The 19896-nt window shown below is 53.5% G+C and overlaps 8 protein-coding genes across 8 annotated transcripts; 4 read left to right on the plus strand and 4 right to left on the minus strand.

Annotated features, from left to right (window-relative positions):
* Window positions 1-143: 143 nt before the first annotated feature.
* J4E79_011460 (uncharacterized protein) lies at window positions 144-1857 on the minus strand (the record flags this gene model as incomplete). Its single annotated transcript, XM_049360289.1, has 2 exons — window positions 144-783; window positions 848-1857. 2 exons carry the CDS (start codon window positions 1855-1857, stop codon window positions 144-146), a joined length of 1650 nt encoding a protein of 549 aa, XP_049205241.1.
* Window positions 1858-2949: 1092 nt separating this feature from the next.
* Window positions 2950-6095, minus strand: J4E79_011461 (uncharacterized protein; the record flags this gene model as incomplete). Its single annotated transcript, XM_049360290.1, has 5 exons — window positions 2950-3905; window positions 3970-4636; window positions 4687-4937; window positions 5132-6001; window positions 6047-6095. The coding sequence occupies 5 exons, from the start codon at window positions 6093-6095 to the stop codon at window positions 2950-2952; spliced, it is 2793 nt and encodes a 930-aa protein (XP_049205242.1).
* Window positions 6096-6730: 635 nt separating this feature from the next.
* J4E79_011462 (uncharacterized protein) lies at window positions 6731-7651 on the plus strand (the record flags this gene model as incomplete). The annotated part of the gene is made up of 1 exon (XM_049360291.1): window positions 6731-7651. One exon carries the CDS (start codon window positions 6731-6733, stop codon window positions 7649-7651), a length of 921 nt encoding a protein of 306 aa, XP_049205243.1.
* Window positions 7652-8128: 477 nt separating this feature from the next.
* J4E79_011463 (uncharacterized protein) lies at window positions 8129-11621 on the plus strand (the record flags this gene model as incomplete). The annotated part of the gene is made up of 2 exons (XM_049360292.1): window positions 8129-8751; window positions 8798-11621. The coding sequence occupies 2 exons, from the start codon at window positions 8129-8131 to the stop codon at window positions 11619-11621; spliced, it is 3447 nt and encodes a 1148-aa protein (XP_049205244.1).
* An 896-nt stretch (window positions 11622-12517) lies between these two features.
* J4E79_011464 (uncharacterized protein) lies at window positions 12518-13663 on the plus strand (the record flags this gene model as incomplete). The annotated part of the gene is made up of 2 exons (XM_049360293.1): window positions 12518-12857; window positions 12963-13663. 2 exons carry the CDS (start codon window positions 12518-12520, stop codon window positions 13661-13663), a joined length of 1041 nt encoding a protein of 346 aa, XP_049205245.1.
* Window positions 13664-14347: 684 nt separating this feature from the next.
* On the minus strand, window positions 14348-15995 carry J4E79_011465 (uncharacterized protein; the record flags this gene model as incomplete). The annotated part of the gene is made up of 4 exons (XM_049360294.1): window positions 14348-14625; window positions 14678-14898; window positions 14945-15873; window positions 15927-15995. 4 exons carry the CDS (start codon window positions 15993-15995, stop codon window positions 14348-14350), a joined length of 1497 nt encoding a protein of 498 aa, XP_049205246.1.
* A 953-nt stretch (window positions 15996-16948) lies between these two features.
* J4E79_011466 (uncharacterized protein) lies at window positions 16949-17898 on the plus strand (the record flags this gene model as incomplete). The annotated part of the gene is made up of 5 exons (XM_049360295.1): window positions 16949-17135; window positions 17209-17228; window positions 17296-17329; window positions 17381-17454; window positions 17740-17898. 5 exons carry the CDS (start codon window positions 16949-16951, stop codon window positions 17896-17898), a joined length of 474 nt encoding a protein of 157 aa, XP_049205247.1.
* A 742-nt stretch (window positions 17899-18640) lies between these two features.
* On the minus strand, window positions 18641-19596 carry J4E79_011467 (uncharacterized protein; the record flags this gene model as incomplete). The annotated part of the gene is made up of 2 exons (XM_049360296.1): window positions 18641-19440; window positions 19488-19596. The coding sequence occupies 2 exons, from the start codon at window positions 19594-19596 to the stop codon at window positions 18641-18643; spliced, it is 909 nt and encodes a 302-aa protein (XP_049205248.1).
* Between the last annotated feature and the right edge of the window lie 300 nt (window positions 19597-19896).

Below are 19896 nucleotides of genomic sequence, written 5' to 3' on the forward strand. Positions count from 1 at the left end.
TGACCAGCGATCAAAACACTATCGCAACACTGAACATGATACCAATCCTCCATGCCAGCCGGGACAATCTCAAAGCCGAGGTATCGTTTGTCCACTGGCGTAGGACTATACTCAGCGGTCCACAACGCCGCACCATTTTCACCCTAACTCTCTTTAGCGGCTTCGTGCTCTAAAGCTGCTTTGCCCGATGCCTTCGTGATTTTGACATACTTTCCCGTCTCGGGGAATGCTTTCATTGTAACAACTGGGATCGGTTCTTTGTCCCACCACGATGGTACGGCTGGGACACTCGTCCGCCAGAACCGCGCAGTTCCATCGCCGTCGACGCTGAGGTATACATCCTGTTCTTCCTTGTCTCGGAATATACCGCATAGACTGCCCGTAATATAATTAGCCATCGTGCCAGCAGGTCGCCGAAACAGCTCTTTCGCGTTGCTTTCGGTGTCATAGATCAGGGTTGATCCTTCGTCCGACTCGATACCCAGTAATCGACCTTCGTTCATCCATAGAACAGACTGGATCTCAACCATACTCAGTCGTGCGTTGCCCTCGATGTTGAAATGCTGAAGTATCTTGCCATTGGGACCATCCAAGGGGTTCCAGACGTATGCTTCTTTACCAGCGCAAAGCGCAATCTCCGACCGCGTTGGATGCCAGTCAAAGCACCGGCACCAGCGGGAAAATTTCTCTGGCATAGCTGCTACCTTTCGACCGTCTGAGACATCGTGAACCTGCACCACTGAGCCGCTGTTAGTGCTCCAGACGATGAGCTGTGAATCTGGCCTATAAGTTGGTGAACTAAGTTAGCATATGTCTTACGTGTAGTATGTACCGGAGTAGTGCTTACGAGAATGCGCCGGCCCAACTCTGCCCACCTGATTTGTCTGTAGCCCAAATGAGAGCCCCAGTCGAAACGGAATACATGCGTAGCGAGCCATCCCAAGACACGGTAGCAACACACTCCATGTTCGGGCTCATAGCCGACCACATGATGGCATCCGTGTGTCCAGTAAGGCGGTGCATCTCTTTGCCTGCTTCCACGTCATAGATAACGACGAGCGGCAAATCTTCCGCTGCGCGCATGCCGTGTTGGGTTGTTCGGGCGTTTGAATGGTACAGCATCAGTCTGCCGTCCTTGCTGAAGTATTTAGACCCGAAATTGCCCAGTTCCGCGTTGTCAATGATGGTGTTGTGGCGCCTGCTATGGTCGGCGGCTACGTGACTGAGCGCTTTCAAGAACTCTGTATGGAGCGAGGACGCATCGATGAACTCCCTGGTCCATTCGTGGTTTGCTGCAAGTTCAGGGGCGATTGCGTCGATAGCTTTCGTAGCCCAGACGGAGGGATCGATCGGCTCTTCTTTGTCCAGTATGCGTCCGTTCTGGTCCAGGTCCCAAAGGATGAGCTGGCCGGTTGTACGTCCGCCCCGCTGCGTCTCATCGACGACGGAGCTCAACAGGGTATAGCCAGGTCTCGGAGTCCCAGCACCGGAGCTTTGCTCAATCTCTGCATGCCTTTCCCCAATGGCATCAGAAGGCCGGAACGCCACCGCTCCAGCTCCTTCGAGGACCTCGCACAGCTGTCGGGTCTGGATGTTGTATACCAAGATACGCCCCGCGCTACTGCTGATGGCCAGCAACTTCTTGTCAGAGCTCACAGCAGTATCGTAACTTTGGTATGTAATCTCGGATGGTTGTGGCAGATCGGCGCTGAAGTCGATAACATCGCGCGTTTGCGACCACTCCTTTGGGTGACCGGAGGCATATTGAGCGGGGATGCCAGCGCGTTCGAAATCCTTCGCCGGTTTGAAAGGGAAGGCATACTCCTCCTGGAAGGTTTCGCGCGTATAGCATTGCATCTTGACGATGAAAGTTGACGGACGAAGTAGTGCGTGTCGATGTTCTCTTGTTGAAGATGGCTGCCTAGCCGTGCGAGGCGGGCATGGATCGGCAGATGACGCTCAGGTGCGCGGAAACCAATCATGGCTGAGAACTAACAATTTTAGGATCGAATCTGGTATTACGCATAACTGTGGTGTAGCAACCACATATTAGGCAACCAGATGAAGACCTGGAGAACCGGCAACCACGGCACGTTGCCGAGAAGAGGATAAGAAAATGTATGAGCTGAAACGAAACGTCAATCCCACCTATGCCGTGCGCCCATCGATGCTCAACTGCTCCGAGGACCAGGAACAAAGAGGATGCAGCAGCAGGGTAAAGCCGCCAGATAGGCTCATTGCCTCAACATCACCGACGAGCTGTCACCGCAGAGCGGATCAGACCCATCGGGACGCATCAGCATTACTCTCGGGCGTTGCCTTTGTTCAGCAGCCATTCATCTGGAGATGGAGGGAGAGCCCCGGCTACTGAACCCACAAACGCAGTCCGAGGACCGCGAATGCGAAACGCTCGTTGACGTCAACTTTGTCAAAATGGTTGGGAGGTAGACCGAACAGACGATGCCCATGAGGTAGTGCGCCGGTTCGCGACTAAGTTCTGTAGATGCTGTCTAGCATTCGTGACGCGATGTCAATAGTCTGAGCTAAGTCCGTCGCGTCAAGACGCGTCCGCCACGCGCGATTGCGACAGCAGAGTTACATTAGTATCAAGGGTGAGTGAGTGCATCAAATATCGTAGCGGTGAGCGAATGCGACACAATACACGGTCATCGTTGATTGCGTTGGCGGTTGTGCTGAAGGGCTCGCGATGTAAGGTCGCAAGGTTGGTCGCAGCATGAGAACGGCGAGCTGGCCCTTGTGGAGAGGCTTGGCGACCAGTATGGCCGCTAGGCTCCTTTGGATATAGCGCCTTCCAGATGCCCACTGAAACCTGTGGGCGTCAGACAAGGTGACTATTCCGACAGTATGATACACAGTGTTGCATTCAACAGATCTTGTAGATTCCTCGGCTCCTTCAATCGCTCATCCCACCAAGATCACCACCATCCTCTACGCCCCTTCATCCTCACTATCCGTAGACCGTTCACTATCCTCATCCCACAACTCCCGATCCACCTCCCCATGGTGCCCCGCATAAGTCGGGTACCGATGCCCCAAGAACTTCCTCCTCTTACACCTTGGACAATCAGCACAAGGATCATCGTCCTCGTCATCCGATACCAAAGTGTGATCCTGAATCCGATAATACTTGCCATCTTCAGGATCGTAAACACGCTTGCCTTCCGCCTCCTTCTTTTCTTCTGCTTCCTTCACATCACGGCCAAAGTTGAGAATGCATTGGGCGACATGTGAGTATATGAATTTTTCCGGGGGCCAGTTTTTGTAGAGGTCGAGGGGATCGTAGTGGGCTCCGCTTCCGATGGAGAGGGTGAAGTCTTTGTTTTCTTTTGCAAGGCGTGCGAGGCAGACGTCACCGCCGCGAGTTGCGATGTCAGCAGATGCTCTTGGGTCTCTGTCGAAGATACCGAGGGCGGTTTGGGGTTCTTCCTGGACTTCGAAGATGACTTTTTGGATCGCGTCGTGTGCTTTTCGCAAAGGAGATGCAAAGGCTTTGTCGTCTTTTGCTATACAGCCCCAGTGCTCCTCGTCGGCGGCGGCGTCTTCCAGGATATAAATACCCATCCGTGGATCTTGGCTCCACTTGTTGTCCCAAGAGGGGTCTGTGGAGAGGGAGCGTACGAGGTGGTGCCAAACTTTTGCGCATTGGTCTTGCAGAGCTTGCCAGCTGAAGTAGAGGTCCATGGCATCGCCTTCAAGCCAGAGAACAAGGTCGCGGAGGAGGGCGGTGGGGCCGTTGTCGTTTGCGGAGTGCTCTTCGATGTATGGGCGCCAGCGACGGCTTGCTAGTGTCCACCATACCATGTCGCGCTCTCTGTTGAACTTTTTGGCTAGGCGAGCCAGCTCTGTTTCCGATCGAAGGGTGTTGTTGAGTTGTCTAACTTTATCTGTATTTGTGTATCGAACGTCAGTGTCTTTCTGACAAGATGCTCACGTTAAGCGTGTACGTACCGTCAACAGCTGCGTCGGTAGTTGCCCATCCAAAACTTCGCTCCAAGAAGATCGGGGCCAGGATGCTGGGTTCTTGTAACCAACGGCCGTCTCTTAGCTTCCGCATATCCTTCAGCGTTTTTGAGGTCTTCTTTCCTCGTGGCTCACGGGCTGCATCAGAGGCAGTCCGCCCCACCATCAAATAGACCTTGCGAAGAGACTCACCGAGAGTCTGGGGGGCACCACCGAAGAAAAGCCTCGTTTCGTCTTGCTGGTGGATGAGGTACTCCATATCCGGCCATACAGGGCAATCAGGATGCAATAGCTTGGTAGCAACGTACAAGTGTGTCATCATACAAATCTGACCCAACGCGCGTTCTAGCTGGTAACCTGAGGTGTTGAGTTGCAGATAAGCGTCGTACATCAAGAGTCCACATCGAATCGGATTGGGCTTCAGGGTTTCGCATGGATCATCCGCGACTGCTTTGGTATAGGTAAGGTCCGTGGCCATGTCCTTTCGAACATCCGCTGCATGTCCTTCAGACGGGAAGGGTTGTATCCAGCTACCCTCCAGCGCCTCTTTCATGACCACCTCCCGATCTACGCGCACATTGAGCTCATCGAACGGATCGTGCAGATGATCTTTAGTTAGAATGTCTTGTATGTCGAGCAGTATTTGTATTCCAAACTACCCGTATATCAGTATAGTATGCGCTTTGTTTCTTCATAAGTACTTACAGTAGTCCAAATGGGGATCTGACGATGTTTGAACATATGCGCCATACCGCGAGATACTTCGTCCATGGCTATTGTCTCGCCATGGCGCGAAGTAGTGTGTCGAAACATCCGGGCCAGTTCAAGCGTGCGGTAGGTATCTTTGTGGACGCCACCGACTGGATTGAAAGCAGATTTAGCAACGATGGGAATATCCGTTTTAGGCTTCTTCGAAATCCTAATCGCCTCCAAGTAGTATTTTAGGCCGGCATAAACTGGCCACATACACCAGTAAACTTGTGAGCACGCATGAGAGCCAGGCATCATAAGGCCACTGGGAAATAGGAAGTCGTTAAAATCGGATGGGTCGATGATGTCCGGATGCTGACTGATCAACAAAAGAGCTGGTAGTACTGCGAAGTATTAATGGCTGTGAGCTAAATGGCGAGACGTTCAGTCGATGACTTACCCCATACGGGAAAATTCTTCTGAGGGTACTTCTTCGGGCGTACAAGCGTTAGATCAAATTCAGACTCAGCGTGCCGCACCAAGTCGATAGCTGTGTTCGCGATGACAGAAGCGTTCACCAAGTCGACTTTGCCGTCCTTGTATGAAAACCAGACTTCTTGAACAATGTCGCGGAGCTCATGTATGTTGGTAATGAACGACTGGATAGCGAAGAAGAACTCGGATTCGATTTCCGACTCGTCTTGCTGGATTTCAACAGGGTTCACTGGAGGTAGCGATTCCATCGAGTCATCTGGTCTGGAGGCAGGCTCCTCCCCAAGCTCATCCTCAGGCTCAGCCTCTTCAGCAGCGTTTTCAGGGTCCACTGAGAGACTGGAGAAAGTATTCTTCATCTCTCGCAGGGTGTCAACGTCGGACTTTTGACTTGGCTCCTTCCTTTGAGCACGAGGCACAGACTCCTTAACCAGCGGCTGAAGGATATCAGCAGCATTTCTAAGAATTTCGACGAAGTGAGCATGGGTCTGATTGCTCTCGTCTAGGACCGTGTCGCTATGCGATTGTTTGAACCAAGTTGCCGCCTTTTCTCGAGCCTGGATGGCACGATCGAACAGTTTGCTGAGCGCTCCAGGGACCTCGACCTTGGGGACTTTCTTCGCAATGGCTTCTGCCATGGGCACAAACTCTCCAACATTGATGCGATAGGTATCCGCAGGGGTATTCGCGGAGGCAGCAGCAGCTTTTTGGGCTTCTTTCCTCGCCTTGCCCTTGAGTCGTTTAGCTGGCTGCGGAGTTGACTGTGGAGGAGCTAGACAGCTACTGCGCTGGTAGCCCACTTTTTCGGCGGTTGCTGCTAGCCATCCCGCGATGTATTCTGGATATGTTAATTGAGGAAGGTCCAATTAGGCGGTCGACCAACCTGTGTCCTTCTTGTATTGCCTGTAATTCGACGAAAAGAATGAAGCCATGGTGTGACAGATGGAAATAGCCACCAATCGATTATGGGTTGATACCTGATCTAGGCTGATTGAACAATGTATTGGGCTAGAGAGATGGGGACCTGGCGGTTTGACAAGCTATGCAGAAACTACTGAAGAGATATCGGTGGATGAGTCGCAGACCTCATGCGCTGCATTCCACCACAACAAAGTCAGCGCGATGGAGATTGTTTGCCTGGGGTTGATGCAGATGCAGATGCAGATGCAAACACCTGGAAGTCGCATTTTCGCCATTGTCACGGATGCGCAGGGCTTCCAGGTTCCCCGCCAGCTCAGACCATCGTGAAGAGCCAATGGGAAGGTGGCGCGAGATCCACTCGGACGCTTTCCGAGGGGATTGCCACTCTTGTGAGGGTGTCATCGAAGCAACACTGTAACGTGACGTTTTGCACGTCTGGCAGAGCCTTCATCGAAGATGATCGTGGGGACTGGATGAAGTGCTGGAAAGATAGCGCGGATGTGGCGTTGTTGGAGATGCAGGAGGTTGTGGTGTTGGTGTTGTGAGAGGGCAGGGGTGAGAGCCATGACGTGCCGGACGCGAGAAGAGCTCCCCGCGCGCTTTGAGCTCAGCGCATCGGTAAAGCTTCGCAACTATAATGGCTGACATGGCATCGCGAATCGCGTCAGTAAGGAGTTTGTTACCTGATCTCGAATCAGCGCTGCATTCATTTACTTCGTCTCCCGCCAAGTTCCGCGTCGTACGGACAGTCAACGACACGCCAACACAGCCCAAGACACTATACATCCTCGACTCTTCCTTCAACCCGCCATCAATTGCCCACCTTACCCTCGCGACATCGGCCCTGAAGCAGTCGACGCCCCTAGAGAAGAGCCCGTACAGGCTGTTACTGCTGTTCAGTACCCACAATGCAGACAAGGCACCGAGTCCGGCAAGCTTCGTGCAGCGCATCGCCCTCATGACCGTGTTTGCCGAGGATTTGTCGCGAAGCTTGAAGAGCGCGTCACCTTCGATGAATGATGACGTCTCCAACGTGTCGATAGACATTGGCCTAACCAAGGAACCATACTACAGTGACAAGTCGGTTGCCATAGCCGAGACCACACCACCATTCTACGCGTCGCGACCCATTCACATCCACCTCGTCGGCTACGACACCCTGATCCGCTTCTGCAACCCCAAATACTACCCCAAGTACGACCCACCGCTCTCGGCGCTCAAGCCCTTCTTCGATGCCGGCCACAAGCTGCGCGTGACCCAGCGGCCCACCGACCCGAGCGACGAGTCGTCGAACGAATTTGGTACAACGGAGGAGCAGGAGAGATACCTGCAGGATCTGAAAGATGGCAATCAGGAAAAGGCCGGCTTTGAGCCTGCCTGGGGCAACAGCATCGATATGGTGCAAGCCGAGGAAGGCGTTGGTATAAGCTCTACCAGAGTGAGGAAGGCAGCCAACGCAGGTGATTGGGACATAGTGGGCAAGCTGTGTACTGAAGGCGTCGCCGCTTGGATCAAAGACCAGGGCCTATACAGCGAGGATGCTAGCGGCAAAAAGATGATGGGCTGAAATACAACCACGTGCATGGCATGTGCAACAGTGATGCATATTCGAGTCTCTCAGACGCAACACCAGAGGGCATGCATATCGCGACCAAAAGCCACTTCGGCTGTGTCAGATTTGTGTTGTATGTTTGGATAACCACTGCATTGGGAAGTCGCCATGAACGGCATATGACACGCTCCTTCCACACCACATGAGGCCACAACATAGATGCAGCCGCCGCTGCCTTACCCTTCCAGCATCTCACGCCATAGTGGTTTGTCTTCGTCATCGAAACTACTTCCCTATACGCTACCATGTCTTCTGCAACCGTTGGCACTTCCATAAGCTCATGTTGGCATCGGAAAGCTGTCCTGTTTCCATCCCTCTTTCCCGGCTTCCGGCCTTGGGCAAGCACTCCACGTGCACTGACGCAGCCATCAACAAACCAGCAACTTTCCATGTGCAGCCACCCACTCATCCTTCCTTCACCACCTCGCCATCATGGCGACCAAGCTGTGCTGTACGGCCGAGCAGGACGATCGTTCAGATTCGCCCGAGCTACCCAACGCCCGCGTCAGTCAGCCTACACCGGTGAACAGGCCACTTCTACCCAAAGATGCTAGCTCACCCAATTCACGCTTCACGAGTGCCCGTTCGGAAGACCTCCATGAGCTGCATGAGATCTTCCACAACGCCCGCGACTCCAACGAGGACCGGGCCATGCCAATGCGAACGCTTCGTGCACGCTTCAGCCGTCCTTCGATGCATAGCATCCGCAGTCTACACAAGATGACGAGTATGCGTTCACTGATCAGACGCAAGTTTTCGAAGGAGCTCCCTAAGAAAGCCCCAACCGTTTCATCACCACATCTGCAACCGAGACCAAGGCACATTACTCCAGCTGCCGGCACTGTCGTCAAGCAGCTGAAAGACGGAACGAATCAGCAGCTTCAGATTACCAAAGATGACCTACGCAAGGATCTACTCAGCGACAAGAAGCCTGATGAGGGCGGTTATGATTCAGATGCTGAGGCACTTGACGAAATTGCAAACAACATCGGCAAGAAATCACCTATCAAGCGACCGAGCATCCATAGCGTCGACTGGACCACCACAACCGGAAGGTTAGATGTTGCGAGCTCTTCATCACGCCATACTGACAGTCACCAGCAAAACAACACCAGACTCCACAAGAAACGGCCGCACCAGCGGCGACCTCAACGACGATCTCCCTCCGTACAGTATCAACAAGCCACAGGCCGGACCTTTCTCCCACCGGTTCAGTCAAGTGTTCAGCACGCCCAATCTGCGATCGGATACACCTGGTGGAAAGGACAACAGAGTGAGACGCTCGCATTCAGCTACATCCATGGGCTTGCCGAAGCCTTCACCCCTCTCACCATTACGACTACCAAGCCTTACCGACCACGACTCAGCTGGCATACCATGGTCTGAGATAATGCACAAGAGTCTCCGTCTTTCGCAGTTTCCTGTGCCTCCGCGCCATATCAGTCCACAGGCATCTATAACCACCCTCAACAATGACGGCCACAAGCGACACCAGAAACAAAGTAGCTCCGCTTCGGTATCGTCGTACCGAGCTCTTGGGTCGACTGCTTCTCCTTCTGCTCGCCTCATTGAGATCCGCGTTCAACAGCCGACTTCCACTGCAACTCCAAGGCCGTCTACATCCATCAGAGGCACTCTCCGTGGAGACTCACCGCGTAAAGCACGAGGACAGGCACACAACAGCGAGGACAATGACGATGATGACAACCCACGTCGGTCTGTCCATCTTTATAGCATGCGCATCTCACATCATCTACGCTCCGGGTCTCTTCTCTCATGGGAGCAACTTGCCGATGCACCAGAGCTTCCAACTCCGCCTCGCGCATTCCGTGAACGCACTGTCTCAGACCAGAGCCGAACTTCCCCACGAAGCAAGCAACTAGCCCGCCATGACCGGCAAACATCGAGTTCAGGCTTTGCCAGCACAAAAGTTCCGAGCAAATGGGGTAAGGTATTGCCGAACGATCTTGACACCCGACCTGATGTTGCGTCTTCCATCTACTCAAGTCGGCCCCAAAGCCCACCCGACAGTTTTGGAGGATCGGTGACGACTCTACCGCGCACTGATACTGAGAATCGCCCGGTTAGCATTTCGTCTGTCGACATACGACGGCCTCGGCGTTCGGCTTCCTTTCCTACAGACAACGAAGACACACCAAGACCAGTTAAACGACATGGTCTTACCAACCTCGCAACTGTCACTGGCCATCCGATCGAGCCTTCGCTTCTTGCACCGCCCGCGCCGCTAGCACGCAAGAACAGTGTTGCTGATACCAAGACCTCCAAATTTCGAGAAGAGTTCAGCCCATCTCCACCCAAGAAGAAGATGACACAGTCGGCATCTATCATCAAGTTCTTGAACCCAAAGCGCCTGAGTCTGCGTAGCCAGAGTGAAGCAAATCTCCAGTCTGAAGCTTCTTCCTCCTCGGCCGTCGCACTTGCCGCTGTGGATGGTCCGTCTGACACGCTGGAGCTCCCTGTCAATCATGGACGTCGTCAGTCACGGTCATTGATAAGCATGCAGGCTGAACAACATGCACTCGGGAAGAACAAAGGCGCCAACCATGTATGGGATCGCGCTTTGCAAGCGCATCAGGACGAGAAAGCATCTCTCTATCTTCCCAAGAACAGGGACCTCGCTGTTCATGCGAGCCCCTTCCGCGAGCGCAGCGGCAGCGTTTCCGTGCGACGCATCAGTGTCGAAGGCCTGGATCCAGCTAGCCGAGCTGATGATGGGTCTAGCACACGGGTATCGACATTAAACCCCCACGCCGAAACACCTGGTGAAGAGCGCTCCGAGGGGCTGTTCAAAATGGTGTCTCGTCGCAGTGCTATGGTAGGGCGTGATGATGTTAGCGTTGGACAAGAAGTGGCAAATGCATTTGAGCGGCAGGGCGACAGCACGGATGTCGTCGGGGCCTGGGGTCGCTACCCTTCGCACACGCGTCATGACCGTACCGCCTCTGCCGGAAAGGCTGACAACGTTCAGCCTCGCGACTTTGCACTAGAGGCAGCGATCAAGTTCGCTTCAGCAACGGATGACGAGGACCTGATTGATCCCACAGCGAGAAGACCGTCTACTCCACTAATGCCTGGCGAGAAAAAGAAAAAGAAGAAAGTTGGCAGTAGTCGTGTAGCGAAGAGCAACTCGATGACGTTCGGCAAGACCCTCATGAAGAACTACACCAAGATGTTCAGGAGTCAGAGCACAGAGTTTCGCAGGCATGGTAGAGGACACCGCAGTTCCATCGCATCCGGCGGCATTCTTGAGCACCCTGAGCTCGAGCTCCTGCCTGATGTTTGGGCGGGTGAGGCTCACAGAGACGTTGACACGTACATCCCAGGTGATGAGCAGTCAGTGCTGAGGCAAGAAACCTTGAGGAAGACGACTAAATCCAGGAGCAATCTACGAGCGGAGGATTCCATGGCAACACTCCGTCCACGGCGCAATTCTTCTGCGCCCAATCTCAACGAGATGTCATTCGGCGATGGCGCAGCTGATGCGCAGCACGCAAACGATCGAGCACGTGTCTGGTCTACCTACTACGAGAACTGCGTCGATGCATACCCTCGTCTGAGTATGGACACGAACCGAGTTCTCGAGGACTTTGGTCGTCCGAATCGGCACTCATTCGATAGCCGGCAGGTGTCCGTGCAATCGCGCACTTTGCCTACTCATCTGCGCAAACACACGCGCAACGCTAGTCAGATGAGTCAGATGAGCAATGGGAGCCGCGCCAGGAGCTTCGGCTCGCTGGGTCAAGATGACAGCGCTTTCGAGGAGCGGAGCTTGGTCAGCGTTAGGCGAAGCACCATGGATCTGATTTCCAAGTTCAAACAGCAGGAGGCTACAGAGCATGAAAGGATCTTGTCCTTCAGCAGGATGGACAGTGGAAAAGCGCGGGAAAGTGTGGCGGCTCAGTGAGGTGGGTCAGATTCGCGTCACATCGTAATGTCTAATATTTGCTCCTCGGGTCCGCCAGTGCGACGAATGTATCGTTATTGTTAGCATAGGTCAGTCCGTAGCATTTACTCGTCATAGTTGGTCATTTTCTCGTTGTGTTGTCATCGCCCTTGAGGCTGGTTGTGCAATGCTCGAATTTCCATTGGTCGCGTATTTGCTCACCCAAGGCATGCACTCACGGGTATTAGAGCCGCGACCCACTTCCACTTCTGCAGCCAGTGGCAATGCCTCAATATCCAAAACATCGATCAATTCACAACAACACAGTGGCTCGTGCGGCGAGGACCTTGGGCTAGCGATTTGTTCCCACGTTTGACATGGTGATTATCTGCGGTGGGCTTTCGGAGTACTTGTCCGAGCACACTGCGCGCTTTTCTACTGGGGAGTGCGAACTCTGGATACAGTCATTGCATTGAGTCAAGGCCGTTGGAAATTCTCACACTGTTTTTGTTTATAAGGCTGGATATATCCCGCTGTGAATCTATTTTCAGAGAGCTACCCATCGCACACTGACTAAAACACTAAGCCAACTACTACACCCTCGCTCGACCTCACCCACGCTCAAACATCACACACCAGCTCGACTGATACATACGATCAATCAACTCACATTCGAGCCGCCATAACACACTCAGCTGACTATATACGGTCAAACCAAGTACATTCACGCCGTCATCACACACTCAACTGACTACACATCGGCTCAACTACTACACACGATCAGGCAATACATACAGTTGCCTACTACACCCACCCACCACTACTACAAACCCGCTTGCACACCACACCCAGGCTCATACATCACGCTCGCGGTACAGTAGTCGATTCCCAAAACATACACGAGACTCCTACACGCCATGTCTTTCCAATCCCTAGCCACAACCCCTGCAGTCCAAGCCATGAACGCCAACCTGTTGAGGAACCTGTGGTCTTATCGCGAGATGGATAGAGGGGTTGATGGAGGAGTTGATGGAGGAGTTGATGGAGAGGTTGATCAAGGAGAAGAGACGGAGAGTGCGTATGAGGAGGATGAAGTTGTGGAGGTAGAAGAGGAGGTGCAGGAAGAGGTTGTTTCCTCACCACCACCACCACCACCAGAAGTGCAAGTAGAAGTGGAAGTAGAGATTGCAGCAAAGGAGAAGAAATCACCTAAACTGTATATTCCAACAAGGATTTGGAATGAGGTTGTGCCTAGAGGTAAGGCTGATGCACAAGTGGTGCAAAAAGTTCAAGAAGTTCAAGCCCCCAAGGTGAATAGTCCGAAGCGCAAACGCGTTTCTCTTGTCTTACATCATGACATAGAGGCTAGTGGCGCCGAGGCGCAAGAGCAGGAAGCAGAAGCGCAAGTAGAAGAAAGAGGCCGAAGAAAGCGAACAAAAACATTCAAAGCCTCTCAAAACGAAGAGTTTTCACGGAAGAAGACAAGCGGAGCTTCGCGGTCACGTGGGCATGCGGCTTCGGGTTCGACATCTAGACCTGCTTCCCGCACCGCTTCCCGCACCACTGCCGCTGCCGCTCCACGTACGCGTGGAAGCAAGAACGTCCCGCTATCCTCCTCCGCCCTCGCACTAGAAACCGCCGCCCGCACCCTCGCCCTCCGCACCGCCGCCTCCGCTTCCTCATCCACACCCACCGTCTCCTCCCCACCCCTCCCACCAACCACACCACCCCCCAACGAAGGCCCCCGCGCAGCATGGGCTCGCCTCTTCCCGCACCTCCCCTCGCTCTCAGACTACTACCACATCGGCGAATGGCGCGAACTAATGGTTTGGAAAGAAGCCAAAGGCTATATTAAACGGACCGCAGATGACCCATGGGAGAAGCCTGTGTGGAGGAAGCCGGGATGGAATCGCAGGGACGAGGAACATGAGAGGTTGTGGGAGGGATGTGAGAGGAGGATGGTGAGGGAGAGGGGGTGGACGTATGAGGGGAGGGTGGCGGGGGATGAGGGGATGGTTAGGGCGGCTGAGAGGGGTTGGGGTGTAGGGGGGTGGGAGGGGTGAGGGTTTGAATGGGTGAGGTTGCGGGTACGTTGTTTTTGAGGTCTCTTAGAGTTATTTTGAATTCATGGCCAAGAATGGACAGTTTGCATATTGGGGTAACTGGGTGTTAATTGTTCTGATGATGGTCGTAGATACTGTAGTATGTGCCTCGACGCACCCTAGGTGGGATGGTGCTGGCCCCTAGAAGTATCAATGACGTTTCTATCGTTCTGAACTCAAGCTTATGTTGGGTATGTGCACTTGTACTGCGAATGATACTCGAAGTGCATCGGTGGACGCGTCTTCACCGTGGAGCGCGTGCTGGCTTGGTGCACCTTCGTCAGATACGGCTAGCGCGACTGGGTGGGTCCGCCAAGCGAAATCCGGCTTTGGCTTTCACGCCTGCCTGCCACCCTGCTTTCCTCCACTCGCAGCCTTCATGACGCTACGCGTCAACAACGGGTCTTCGCCAACATCTTCATCTGCACCGTTCTCAGGTTATCTGTATCGCGTGATCAGATTTCGTAATAGTCTCTTGCTTGGACCTCAGCCTAACAGCGGCGTTGACACCCGGGAACATTATTTGAAAGCGGTAGGCATGTTGCTCACAACGGAAATATCACTTCCCGAAACGATATATCTATGTTGTTGTCACATCGACACATTCATTGCTATCGATTCGTTCTATGGAAAGGCAACCCTCATCTACTGAACATTGGAGATCTTGAAACCACCCGGCACAAGCTTCTGAAAGACACCCGCAGGGTCATACTTCTTCGCCGCAGCCTTCATCTTCTTTACAGAAGCGGATCCATAGCTTGCGAGGGGATCTTGCGTGTTGTCCGCGTAGTTCAGGTAGAGATATGGGTTGTCGGCACCGATGCTCTCGGCATACTCGCGGATTCCGTTGACGAGATCGGCGCCTGCGGCTTGAAAGAGCGCGTCTTGCTCAGCACCTTGCCAAGAGATGTAGGGTTGGTATACTATTGTTACTGATCAGTATGCAGTTGTTACAGAGATCCATGTCAAACTTACGGCACAGCACCTGTTCACCAAAGCGCTCCAACCCTAACATGTTGCCGCCCTTGGACGCGCTCTGCCTCCAGTACGAAGGCGGAAGGGGCTGGTAGAGCACATAGATCTGCCAGTCACCCGTAGCCTTGGCCTTCAGGTTGGACAGCACATCCATGTAGATCTCATGGGCTTTGGTCATGACGCGAAGATCGTTCGCGAACGTCAGTGTGCCAAAGTATACGCTAGGTTTCGATCAGCATCTGTCAAGAGCAATGGAGGCTCGCTTACCTGTGTGTAGTAGCGCCCGCGAGTTCTGCTGCCAGCGATGACATGTTCCTGATACCCGTGGAGTCCGAGATGTTGCCAGGAATTGCCAAAAACTCGTCGTAAGCCGCGGGTCTTGATACCGGCTCGGCATAGTCGTACGCGTTCAGTATCAAATCGGCGCCCGCCGAGCTCTGGTACACCGGCATGACGATAGCCGAACCCTTCGGTTCCTTGTCAATGTTGTTTGAGAAGTTGATGAGGGCCTTGAAGTGGTCTTGTATGGTCGACTCTGGGTAAATGACGAGACCACCCCACATGCCGGCGTAGTCGAAGGTGCCGAATTTGAAGCTAGTAACGATCCCGAAGTTGTTGTTGCCGCCTTTGAGGACAGCAAAGAGATCTGGATGCGAAGTCTTGGATGCGGTCACGATACGACCGTCAGCGAGAACAACCTCGAACTCGATGACGTTGTCGCAGACCAGGCCCCGCCCCGGCGAGAAGTACGAGATTCCACCGCCGAGCGTAAGACCACCGACGCCAACTGTGGACGAGCGTCCACCACTTGTCATGGCGTTCAGTGGCTCCAGGGCATCGTACACGTCGTTCCACGTTGCCGCAGGACCGACTCTGACCAAGGCCTTCTTAGCATCATACTCAACGGTGCTGAGATAGTGCAAGTCGAGTGTTACGCCGTTCTCGATATTGGAGGCTCCAATGTATGGAGTGTGTCCACCACTACGAATCGCAAACTTGCACGACTTCAGTCGACTAGCAGCCGTGAGGGTCTTAAGAGCAAGGGCGACTTCTTTCGCGGTCTTGGGCTGGACGATGCAGTTGGGTGTGATAACCTGCTGCTTGACATCGAAGTAGGAATCTTCCCGCGTCTCATACGCGTCTTGACCAGGGTAGAGCAGCCGACTCTTTAGGGAGGTGAGTGCAAGAGCAGAGCACTGTAGATATTAGCAGACGTTTCGGATGGAAGGGAACTAGGGAGCAGCCTCACGCAATAGTCAGCATGTGCGAATGGGACGACAGCCGCTGCCACAAGTAAGGCAAGGGACAAGCGAGTCATGATGATATCCAGTCCAATAGGTGAAGAGATAACACAAGGAACACCCGATGGCCGAAACCTTGACGCAGGCTGTGGCACGCTTTTCTACTCGCTCACATCTCTCAACAGTTTGAGGGATTAACCTCAACAAGGATGCGCAATTCCTGCTCATCAATGACTCGACATATGAGATGAAGCTGGATGCTCGAAGGATGCCAAAATTGTTTCCAGGGCTGGACTCAAGTGGCGTTCGGCCTGTGCCGCGAAGGCCATACACCCGTCGGCAGCGAAGCGGCAATGCCGTCGATTTGTTCGCTAAAAGGTGGCTTGCAGGGGTCTATGAACGTATGCTTCTCCATAGGTTCGAAATCACTTTACATACGGCTCGGCACAAGCAGTTAATTTGGGGATCATCCGCGACCCTGGCGAGCGGACCGCGGAGAGCTAGGAACGAGGCACAGTCGCTCTAACGGCCATCAACAGACGCTTCGCGGACCTCGGTCAACCTTACTGATGGATGTGACGCCTAAGGGATGGCCAGTTCAACGAACGCCACATCCTTGGCATGCTTATGCTCAACCCAAGCTTCCGCCAGACAGGAAGACATCTGAGCCGTTATTGTCATGCAGAGTTATGATGCCGATGCAGTGGAGTGGCACAGGTATACTGACCAACTTCTTGGTCGGCGGTGCAGTGCTCCAGGCCAATCCCTTGCTGCATGTGTGAGCCTCACTGCCTAAGCGATGCGGCGTGTACAGTGACATTGCTTGTGCGCTATGACTGAACATAACAATCAACAGTAGGATTTCATGTGACATGGAACATGGTTACATGTTGAGTATGTCGGTCGACCAGAGCAAGAAATGACGGATTGCGATGACCCGGATGATGGGTACGAGAATTTGAACTGAAATATAGACACACGACAGCTTCGCCGATCAGCAGGACGCACACTTTCTCCACATATTTGCATCATGGACATGGACAAGCCCATCTTTCCGGCTCCGCCTGGATACATCGTTGATGTCGACAACCCGCAAAGAACGGGCGAGGCTGCCAACTTCTGGATTGGCACCTTGGGCATGATCATCGCCGCCATCTTCATGACTATACGCGTCTACACGAAGACGCAGCTAGCGAAGAACTTTACACCAGATGATAGTAAGCTCATGCGCTCTGGTCAAGATCGTGAAAGATCACAAACATCATATGCAATTTCTGACAACACTCACAGTAGCGCTGCTCATAGCCTGGGTGCGTCGCATCGCAGCTTGAAAAAGATGACATGTTCGACAAATCGTGCTAATGACCAAACCTACAGTGCTTCTCCATAGCAATACAAGTTCCCATCCTCTGTGAGTTAAGCAAGGCCCACTTCCACCATCACCGATCTAACCACCTAGCAGTCCAGTACGGCCGCGGCACACTCGGCGTCCACATCTGGGAACTGACCGGCCACCGCGTCAACTCTACCATGAATGTAAGCACCACTCATCGACCCCTCCCAAAAATCCCGACTAACCACTCACAAGTTGATCAGCGTAGCAAGTATAATCTACTGCCCCTTCCTCGCGAGCGCCAAACTTTCCCTCCTCTTCTTCTACCTCCGCCTATCACACCTCCGCTGGTTCAAATCGTGTGTCTATGCAAGCATGTTCCTCGTGGTCGGCTACAATATCGCCCTTGTCTTCCCGCTCATCTTCGCTTGTACGCCTTTCCGACGGAACTGGGATGTTGCCATCACGGAGGGAAGCTGCATCGACAGAACGCCGCTTTATATGGCGACGGCGGTGTTGAATATGGCTACGGATATCTTGTTGCTGGTTCTACCGGTACCGATGGTGGTCAGGCTGCAGATGCCGCGCGCGCAGAAGATGGGGTTGATATGTATATTTGGGGTGGGCTCGCTGTGAGTTCCAACTAGAGCGAGGCTACGGTAAAGATGAAAAGCATGAGCTAACAGGAATGCCAGAACGTGTATAACAAGCGGCGTCCGCCTCGCCCTCCTTTTCCCCATGCTCCAAACCATCGATCAGACATGGGCGATCGTCATGCCGGGTATCTGGATGTAAGTCCACCCAATCCCACGCCTCATCACACGATCTCCAAAGCAGGCATTACATCTCATCAGGTCTACGTCGCTAATCTACCCCTCCTGCAGCCTCATCGAAGCGAACCTAGTAATAATAACCGGCTGCCTCCCCACCATGCGCCTCTTCTTCCGGCACGTCGCCCCCCACCTCATCGGCGAATCTACGTTACGCAGTAGTCGGAACCGAAGTCGCGGTACCAAACAAAGCCGTAGTGCAGGAGGACATGATGCGGATGAGTCGCAGCACGAATCCGAACTCAAGACGATTGGTTCGCGGATTGCAAAGACGAATGGGTACGAATCTGTGGATGATGACAGGGTCAGTGTGGGAAGCGAGGAGAGAATGGGAGCGGGGTGGATGTGTGATAGGGATTCTGAGCGAGGGATTGTTGTGAGAGAAGATGGAGATGGGGTGATTAGGAAAACGTCTAGTGTGGTTATTGAGAGTGAGGTTTGGGAGGGTGGGAATGGGGAAGTACGGCAGAGTGTTACGCGTGTGCGGTAGATTAGATCCCGACCGAAGAAAGTATCCTTCTTGACATCATATCCGTCTCGTTGTCGTTTGCTCAGGTATCTAAAAGCTGAACTTCATACCCCCATTCGCGCAAATAACACTTCCAGTAGTCCACCCCGCCTCAGGCAAACACAACATCCCCACTACACCTCCAATCTCCTCACTGTAACCCGGCCGTCCACCAGCACCCTGCGACGCCTCATAAATCCTCTCCGGATCAATCCCCTTCCTCGGCGCCGCAAGCGGCGTATTCTCGATAAACGGCTTGTTCTGCGCAATAAACGCGTCGTCATTACTCCAGTACATATCCGTAGCAACAGGACCAGGGTTAATCGCATTAACCGTGCAGCGCTCCGCCAACTCTCTTGACCACGTCCGTGTCATGCTCTCCAGCGCTGCCTTTGTGCCACCGTAGATAGACTGGCCTTTGTATCCCAGGCTCGAACTCACAGAGCTGAGGTTGACGATACGACCCGATCGATCATTCGGCAGATACTGCGTCGCCGCCTTCACCAGCAACAACGGCCCCCGTACATTGATATTGAACTGTCTAGCAAAGTCCTCACAATCAACGTTCTCGACGTAGTTGTTGCCCGCGACGCCCGCGTTGTTGATGATGATGTCGAGTTGGAACTTGCCCGTCTTGGGGTGCTGGAAGTTGTTCTTGGTTACTTCGACGAGGTGGGCGGGGCCGTTTTCTGAGCCCATGCTCGCTTGTACGCTGATGGCTTTTATGCCGTATTCGGCGGAGAGTTCTGAGGCGAGGTCTTCGGCGGTCTTGGACGAGGAGTCGGAGGTGTAGTTTATGACAACGTTGCAGCCTTTGCTGGCGAGGTTGCGGGCGATTTCTACGCCGATGCCTGGGGGTGTTAGAATTGGATGTAGTTTGGGTATGTGGTTTGAATACCCCTTGATGCTCCTGTGATGATGGCATTCCTTCCTTCCAACACGCGCTGGCCTGAGCCGCCGGCCAGGTTTGTGGAGGCGGTTCGGGTGTGAGTCGGTCTTGAAGCCATTGTGATATGCGTGTGAATATTATCCGTGTGTGTTTCACTGGCTCGGGGGGTTGTTGCGCTTGTTATCGTCTACTTGGCTTGTTGATGGCGGGGTTTTATACACGATGCGGGGTTGTGGAGACAGCTAAATAAGGCAAGTACTCGGTGGTTCCGCCGCCTCGTCGTGAACCCTTCGCTCGGACATTTACCGACCATCGTGAGAAGAGCTGCAGTACAAACCACCGACGACACCTGACTCGCATGCCGCCTTGGTGTTCTGCTCGAGACGAGTTGATGGCATTGTCCCGATGTCGATGATCT

This window comes from Alternaria viburni, assembly GCF_023758015.1.
Source record: "Alternaria viburni strain BMP 2772 chromosome Unknown scaffold_42, whole genome shotgun sequence".
Classification (NCBI taxonomy): domain Eukaryota; kingdom Fungi; phylum Ascomycota; class Dothideomycetes; order Pleosporales; family Pleosporaceae; genus Alternaria; species Alternaria viburni.